Source organism: Ochotona curzoniae, unplaced genomic scaffold (genome assembly GCF_017591425.1).
Source record: "Ochotona curzoniae isolate NIBS_2020 unplaced genomic scaffold, NIBS_Ocur_1.0 patch331, whole genome shotgun sequence".
Classification (NCBI taxonomy): domain Eukaryota; kingdom Metazoa; phylum Chordata; class Mammalia; order Lagomorpha; family Ochotonidae; genus Ochotona; species Ochotona curzoniae.
Genome location: NW_024466897.1, coordinates 34410 through 43168, shown reverse-complemented (window position 1 = coordinate 43168; position 8759 = coordinate 34410). Strand labels below are relative to the sequence as shown.

At 46.0% G+C, this 8759-nt stretch overlaps 1 protein-coding gene across 1 annotated transcript; it reads left to right on the top strand.

Moving 5' to 3' along the window:
• Positions 1–331: 331 nt before the first annotated feature.
• On the top strand, positions 332–7979 carry LOC121167109 (golgin subfamily A member 4-like). The gene is made up of 3 exons (XM_040996485.1): positions 332–521; positions 4864–4929; positions 7479–7979. The coding sequence occupies exons 1-3, from the start codon at positions 414–416 to the stop codon at positions 7977–7979; spliced, it is 675 nt and encodes a 224-aa protein (XP_040852419.1). The 5' UTR covers positions 332–413.
• The last annotated feature ends 780 nt before the right edge of the window (positions 7980–8759 follow it).

Genomic DNA, 8759 nt, shown 5'->3' with positions numbered 1-8759 from the left:
TTTCTGCAGGCTCAAACCATCACCACCATCAAAGCTATGGACTGTCCATCACCTCCCCGAGTTCCCCCACTCTGTTGGCATCATTGTTACCATTATATTATCTTGGTAAGAACACGTAGAAGATCTTGCTTCCTTGAAAGTGTGAGATGTCTGTTATGCCCCGTTAGCCATAGAAACGACACCGTGTGGAATAGCTCGAGAATTTATTCATGTTGCGTGTTTAACTCAACTGCATTTCTGATCTCCCCCCACCACCCCCCCCACCCCGGCAGCTTGCTGTTGCTGCTGGGGGCAGGGAGGGGGTGGGCGAGTGAGGGCCCTTCCGGTGTTAGGCGTGCTGTGCGACGAGAACACTTTGCAACGTGCCATGATGATTTGTTTTTCGTCTTGTGTTTTGTTTTGGATTGCCCTGAATGAGACAGCTACTAGCCGGGATGATAGCAGAGCCTGCTTTTCTCTCTGAATACACTATCTTTGCTTTGGATTCCTCCAAAGAGCCTAAACCCCAGAGTGGCCGTGTGGTGAGTCCTCCCGCCGCTTTCTGCATCCCCTTTGGCGGGATGCAACACCTGCCGCCCGTCACTCACCTTCTCGTGAAGCACCTGCAGTGTGTGTTTGCTAATAACACTTTTCTAAGAAATCAGAGGGTGAATTGCTGGACTCTGATGGCTGTTGTGCTTCCTGGTAGCTTTTTAACAGTGATGAAATAACACCTACTAAATCGCTAGGGGCCACCTTCTCTTGGGCTAACCTGTTTTCTCCCGAGGGAGGATATTTTGAAGTCTGACTCACATTTTGAGGGGGAATTTGTTGTTACACACATTTGTAATTAAAGCACATTAAATAGATGGAGTTTACAATCGAAAATAACTGCATCGTGTTTTGTGTCTGTTGCATCAGTTTTGTGTCCATTGAATTTCTGAAAGGAAACAGCTACCATTGTTTCTCCGCTGACTGAATTCACATGATTTTGAATCTTGTGTATAATTTCATTAAAGTATCTGAGAAGTCCATGCTTTGGCAGGTTAAACTTTAGAGCAATTCACCCACTGAAAATGGCTTTTAGTGTTAGATTGGGTACTGACTGAAGCGGGATTTAGATCTTCTGAAAAATGAGAAAACGTTTCTGTACCAAACCCGCGTAGCCGGATAAAACTCGGTATGCAAATGGCCACAAGCAACCTTACATTACATTCTAAATCTAACTTTAGGAAGGAAACTTCTCAGGGTGAGACAGATTACATCCGGGTCTGCCAAGTGGGTGCAGGAGGCCCGGGACTCACGCCCTCCTCTGCCCAGTCTCAATTCTGTTTTTTTAAAAGATTATTTTAAAATTTTTTATTGGAAAGTCAGATTTACAGAAAGGAGGAGAGACAGAGAGGAAGATCTTCTGTCCACTGCTTCACCCCCCAAGTGGCCATAGTGGCTGGAGCTTAGCCGATCCTAAGCCAGGAGCCAGGAGCTTCTTCCAGATCTCTCAAGCTGGTGCAGGGTCTCAAGGCTTTGGGTTGTCCTAGACTGCTTTCCCAGGCCACAAGCAGGGAGCTGAATGGGAAGCAGGACCACTAGGATTAGAGCACCTATGGGATCCCAGCATGTGCAAGGTGAGGACTTTAGCCATGAAGCTATGAAGCTACTGTGCCGGGCCCTGTGTTTTTTTTTTTTTTTTTTTTTAGGCATCTCTTTACCCCAAATTCTAAAACCTGTGTTGTCATTCCTTAGTGCTTTGCAGTCAATAAAATAATTGAAAGATGGAAAAAAAATGTAATTGAGAACAAACCTGGCAAGAAATTTGTGTTTTTAAGTGAAATACACTGTCATGTGTACTATTTAAATGCTTCCAAAGGATTTCCCGCAATTGAAGAATTTCCTCCAGCAGAAAACATTGGTGACTTGAGTGTTGGTGTGTGTTGAGTTGGTTCTTCAGACTTCTGTCTGGAGGAAGGCCTTGAGAAAGAAGGGACTAGAGAGGATTTCTTGTGCACTCACAGGTGAAGCGTTAGGTCCTGGGGACTGGCATGCAGATGTAGGACTTTGTGCTCTGCAAGATCCTAGTTTAAAGTGGAGACCCGTGTGTGAGCGTGCCCTGGTGGTGCAGAGGCGTGAAAAAGCGACAGGCACAAGGATGTGATGGCTTCACTCCAGGCAAGCCACAGACAGCTCCCTGCAGGTGGAACAGTGCAACGGGCATTTGCCAGGCCGCAGGTTGAGACCACATTACAGGCCATGACAAAATCTCACTTTGCTTCTCGAAATGCCTGGTTTCGATTTAGAGGGCAAACTAAGCCAGGACTCTCCTTAGCTGTCCTGCCTTTTCTTAAATCAGGGTTGGGGGACATTCAGCACGAGGGCCTGGAAGGCTCAGGAAGTCGTCGAGTCTGGCTCTGCTAGTGCGACCACGGGCAAGCTTAATATACCTACAGTGAACTAATTTTTTTTTTAAAGATTTATTTTATTTTTATTGGAAAGGCGGATATACAGAGAGGAGAGACAGAGAGGAGAGGAAGATCTTCTGTGCAATGATTCACTCCCCAAGTGAGCGCAATGGCCGATGCTATGCCAATCCGAAGCCAGGAGCCTCTTCTGGGTCTCCCGCGTGGGTGCAGGGTCCCAAGGCTTTGGGCCGTCCTCGACTGCTTTCCCAGGCCACAGGCAGGGAGCTGGATGGGAAAGTGGGGCTGCCGAGATTAGAATGCGCCCATATGGGATTCCGGGCGTGCAAGGTGAGGACCTTAACCACTGTGCCACCATTGCGCCGGGCCCATGCACTAATTTTTAAGTTGATAATTTTGTATAACCTGCAGATAAGGTTGTAAGTATCCCAGTGGCGCTTGGCATATTAAAGGTCGCCCACCTGATTTGATTTGTATCGCATAGTAGTACAAGTTGAAATACATATGCAGAGAGGGGACATTTTCGAATGTTGGGCTATATGTTTCCGATGATGGTGGACTGGCTTGTGGAGATCACCATCATGTTTTGTGTCATTTACTTTAGACAGAGTGTAGACTCTCCCTCTTGCCATTCTTCCTGCTTATTCACATGTGTTAGGAAGTCCTTCATGTTCTTTGTCCATAATTTACGTGTTCGTATACTGACTGGCTGGGAGAATTGTTGAGCCCTGTAGAATATATTTTGGATTGTATAGCGTTTAGGATTATGTTGTGACACTGCACAGGTACGGGTGATATTCCTTGTGACCCACTGAAAATTCTTCAAATGGCAGAGAACAAAATGGGAAAAGTTTCTCCCTGTGTTCTCTCAAGCCTTCTTTCCCGTGTGACTTTAAGGAAAGTCTTAGACTGATACAATTCAACTCATGCTTCTCTTGAAAAGAAGGTGTTTTTTTTTATTATTAAGAAAAAATTGAAATACATTACAAAAGTGGAAACAGGAGTGACAGTAGAGCAAAACTTGCCCCTGTCCCCTTATCGTGATCTCCGGGCAGCAGTTGGCTCCCGGCCCTGCGCACCTGCCACGCGCTCTCCTTTCTGATTTTACCGCCAGAGCCCTCCCCACGCGGGCAGCCCACGCCCTTGGTGTTTGAAGCAGATTTTACAAATCCTGTCCCGTTCCCTAGTGCTTCGGTTAGTATTTAAATGATAGACTAGCATCATGTAGACATCTTATGTATATCATAGCGCAGTAGTTTGTGTCAAATACATCAGAGTTCAGGAACCGGAGATGCGCTTTGTAGAGCTCTGTGCCATCTGTGTGGCTATGGAAGAGTCAGGCCAGATCAGAGTGGGGAGACGCGTGCCAGGGAGGCTGCCAAGCTGCCGAGCAAGGCGGCCAGAGCTGTCTTTGTCGCCATGCCTGTAAAACACAGAGGTATTTTATCATGAGCTGTTTCTAAAGCTCTCACCATAGCTTGATGATTAGTTCTATACATCATGATTGTAGTGTAGAATTTTGAATCTTAAGGAATTTCATTCCTTACCACGAACCATGAACATTCTAACCAGTAGGATGGTGCTTATCTTGGGTATTTGCCTTATCAACTGAGGAAAGCAAATAGCTTTCACACATGGGAGAAGTTTTACGTTAGAAGCTTTTCTGATACTGTCCCAACAGTTTCATTTAGATTGCTGTCCTCAAATGAATGTGGCAGTTTCATTACTTATTATTATTTTAAAAAATATTTATTTATTTTTATTGCAAAGTCAGATATACAGAGAGGAGGAGAGGCAGACAGGAAGATCCTCCATCTGCTGATTGTAGTCTCCAAGTGACTACAATGGCTGGAGTTTTGCCCATCTGAAGCCAGGAGCTTCTTTCTGGTCTCCCATATGGGTGCAGGGTCCCAAGGCTTTGGGTCGTTCTTGACTGCTTTCCCAGGCCACAAACAGGCAGCTGGATGGGAATGGAGCTGTCGGGATTAGAACCGGCACCCATATGGGATCCCAGAATGTTCAAGGTGAGGACTTGAGCAGCTAGGCTACTGCACTGGGCCTGGTTTCATTACTTATTATCAAGATATTCCTTATTGGTTAACCAAATAAATTTGTTATTTTAGGGAATAATTGAGATTACTTCTTTTTCAAGATAGGTTTTTTACTTAAATTTTGCTAATGAGTGTCTGGTATTGGATTTTGTATGGGAGAGAAAAATTAGAGATGGGCTGTGTGATTAGCTTGAAATAATTTTTGTTACTAATCTCTGCTATTTAGTTATAAATATAGTAAATTGAGTTTTCTAAAATACTCACCATACTAGTCTTGCCTTGCATGAAAATATTAATAAATGAACAATTACTAATTTTGTTTAATAGATAAATGTGTCCAGTGAGTCTTGATACTTGGATTTTGCTTTTGTTGCAGGCTGGTGTTCTATTCCTCTTCCTTATTTCTTTTGTTTCCTTAGAATGCGTCTGCCTACGCCAGGAGCTCTTCTGACAGTGTTAATGGAAGTGAGCCAACCATTCATCAGGTCTGTTCCTAATTTTTTTTAAATGCAATTCAGGATATTGGTCAATCTGTATTTGTATAAGTATTTGAATCTCCATTGAAACTGTAGTGTTCAGACATGTGAAATAATATGTATTGCCAATGTAACTGTGCTTCTTGTTTCCTGGAAAAAGTTTAATCTGGATTTAATATCCACTTATTTCTCGTTTTAAAATTTAAGGGAAATAAAGTAAATGCATTAACAAAAATGAAATCTGACCTTATAGGTTTTTTAAAGAATATTTATTTAGTTTTATTGGAAATGCAGATTTACAGAGAAAAGGAGAGAGAGAAAACTCTTCCATCTGCTGGTTCACTCCCCACGTGGCTACAGTGGTTGGGGGGCAGAGCTAATCCAGAGCCAGGAGTCAGGAGCCAGGAGCTTGCTTCGTATGGGTCTCCCACGCAGGTGCAGGGTCCCAAGGCTTTGGGCCGTCCTCTACTGTTTTCTGTTGGCAACGCCCGCGTCGCCACGTATCCCGAGTCGTGCACCACGTATTCCGAGTCGAGCGGAGGGACTAGGGTTATGAGACAGACAACAGACAACACACAGACACAGTGGGTCATTCCTGTGAGGAGAATGCCGTTTATTTGAAGTCAAGCTGCATCTTTTATAGTCTGCTTGGCCCCTCCCAGGATCCTCCCAATGGTTAAGCCACACCTAAGCTCCCCCAAGGACATGCAACAAGGGGAAGCAGGAAGGAAGGAGATTGCTAAGCCACACCTAAGCTCCCCCAAGGACATGCAACAAGGGGAAGCAGGAAGGAGGGAACTTGCCAGAGAAGCCGGGGGCTGAGTGCATCAGGCCAAGATTGCCCATTCTGTTACACCTTGAGAAAGAAGTTAAGCTGTGGTGTTAACCCTTGGGAGACCGGGGCCTACAGTTTTCCCAGGGCACAAGCAGGGAGCTGGGTGGGAAGGAGCTGCTGGGACATGAACCAGCGCCCACATGCCATTCTGGCACATGCAAGGCAAGGATGTAGCCACTGAGCTATCACACAGGGCCCTGACTTTACAGTTTCAAGAAATCATAGTGACAGCCATGCTAGAAACATGTTGAGTCATATCATCTGGAAGGAAGATTTTAAAAGAAATACAATTTCTTTCTGAAAATTAATTTGTTGGCTAGAGCGAGAGAGCACCCCTATGTGCTGGTGTAGTTTCCGATGCACACAGTGGGTGGAACTGGGCTGAGCCTGAGTGCAGCCAGAACCTTAATCCAGGTCTCTATGTGTTTGAGTGTGGTCTGTCAGCACAGTGCCAGGGTCCCCCTTATATATAAATGAATATACAAATGAGAAGAAAAATAATCCCAATCCTACTCAGGAGTACCTGCATTAACTTTGGTGTTTATCCTTCATGTTTTGCTTCCGAAGGCTTTGTACAAGCATATACATACATTGAAAAATAATGTGCTTTGGGGCCCAGTGTGATAACCTAGCTGCTCAAGTCCTTGCCTTGCACATGCTGGGATCCCATATGGGTGCCGGTTCTAATTCCGGCAGCTCCATTTTCCATCCAGCTGCCTGTTTGTGGTCTGGAAAAGCAGTTGAGGGCAGCCCAAAGCCTTGGGACCCTGCACCCATGTGGGAGACCTGGAGGAGTCTCTGGGCGCATGGCTGCAGATCCGCACAGCTCCAGCTGTTGTGGCCGCTTGGGGAGTGAATCAACAGAGGGAAGATCTTCCTGTCTGTCTCTCCTCCTCTCTGTATATCTGACTTTGTAATAAAAAGAAATAAATCTTTAAAAAAAAGATAATACGTTTTAAGTCAAAATGAATTCACAGTATACACATTCTTTTATATCCAGATTGTTTGCCATTGTCTACTGTGTCTTGAGGTTCTTTCCGTGAGTGTCTAAGGTGTCTTGTAGTGATTGGACATTTGTATTCTATCTGGGATTTACTGTTGTATGGAACCGTAATGAATTTGTTGGTGTGTGAAGGCTGTAGACCATTTTGGCCAATCTTTACTCTCAACAGCTATTAACGGGTTAGGATGGTTAACCCATACTATCATTAATGTCGCTTAGAAATATCTTTAAACCTCTATAAGTGTGTGTTTGATTTTTAGAAGTCTACGCTGAAGAGCATCTTTTTGTTTCTTCACAATCTTTGCGTGCTTGTGACTCTGTCTCCCCTGAGCATCTCACTCCTGGGGTCTTTGAGACAGTCGACCCCATTGTGGGAGCCTGCCAAGGTGCACACCTGTGTTTTACATACTTGGTATGCACTGGCAGCAAACATGGTGCATCCAAATGGCCACTGCCTTCAAGGAGAGCATCGTTCAGGTGACACCCTCTCAACACTCCCATGAGATCAGGGCCAGAGCGACTTAGTCAAGGTCATGCTACTGGCTGCCAGAGCTGGGAGCCGCACCCCCGGCCTCTGATGCCTACTCCCGCACTGTTTCAGAAAGCAGTGTGTTACATACAATGCCGTGTATGTAGCGTGGATCTCCTAGTGTGGCTGGGGGTGGTGGAGATGACGTGTGTGCACTTGAACCCTCATGCTCCTTTTGGTTTTGGTTGCAGTCAGGTGACACGCAGTCTTTTGCACAGAAGCTCCAGCTCCGGGTGCCTTCCATGGAGTCTCTGTTTCGAAGTCCAATCAAGGAATCTCTGTTCCGGTCTTCTTCCAAAGAGTCTTTGGTGCGAACCTCGTCCAGGGAGTCCTTGAATCGGCTTGAGCTGGACAGCTCCCCTGCTGCCTTTGACCCGCCCTCTGACATGGAGAGTGAGGCCGAGGACGCCCTTGGCGGTTCGGACAGTCTCAACAAAGAACAGTTGATTCAGCGCTTACGAAGGATGGAACGAAGCTTGAGCAGCTACAGAGGAAAGTATTCGGAGGTACGGGCAGAGCCTTCTGTTCCCAGTAGACAGAGTGCTGAGCACATCAGAGTTGGATGCCACTCATCCAAAGCCTTCGCTCCTGTCCTGTTCTCGCCTTCCTGTGACATCACTTCTTTTAGCCGTGTGCTTATTCAGCTAAACTGGACTGCCCAGGTCCTGTGCTCAGTTGGTACCGGTAGGTAGTGTGTGGCAGTGTCTTGTTGAAGACCCGCAGGTGCAGGGGCCCTTCTGCAAGACGGCCAGCGAATGTTTGGAGAAGGTTCCTGTTCCTACATTTTGGTTACCACATTCTGTGTCCCTTTCTTTTCACACTTCTCTTCAAGGTCCTGTGACCACCCAGTGTCAAGTTCATTCTCTTTTCCTCCTCACACGCCCACCCTTGCTCATCTCTGAGGACCATGGCTTCAGAAGCCAGCCACCGCATACCCACCAGGATTTACCTTAGTTATGCTTTAGGTTGTCTGTGGAACTTTAGATTGGCTCATTCTCATTGTGCCTGCATTGATGTTTTTGCCTTGTATGAATCTCCTTTAATTAAAAAAACTATATAATTTGTGTAAGTGGATAAAGCTGCTGCCTGTGATGCAAAACATCCTGTATGTACGCGAGTTCAAATCCAGGCTGCTCCACCTCCAGACCAGCTCCCTGCTAGTGTCCTGGGAAAGACAGCCGGGCCACTGCGTCCAGGCTTTGGTCTGGCTCCGCCCTGGCTATGGCGGCCACTTGTTGGGTGAAGGTGGAAGCTTTCTCCGTCTCCATCTCCCCTTCTCTCTGTAGCTTGGCCTTTAAATAAATAGTCCTGAACATTTTTGATGTTCATTCGTTTTATTTGAAAGGCAGAGAGAAAGAATCAGAGACAGAAAAAGGCAGACAGAGACAGACAGACCTACATACACCTTGACATGTAAAGATCTTGCATCCCCTGGTTTGCTCCCTAGATGCCCACAGCAACAGGGGCTTAGG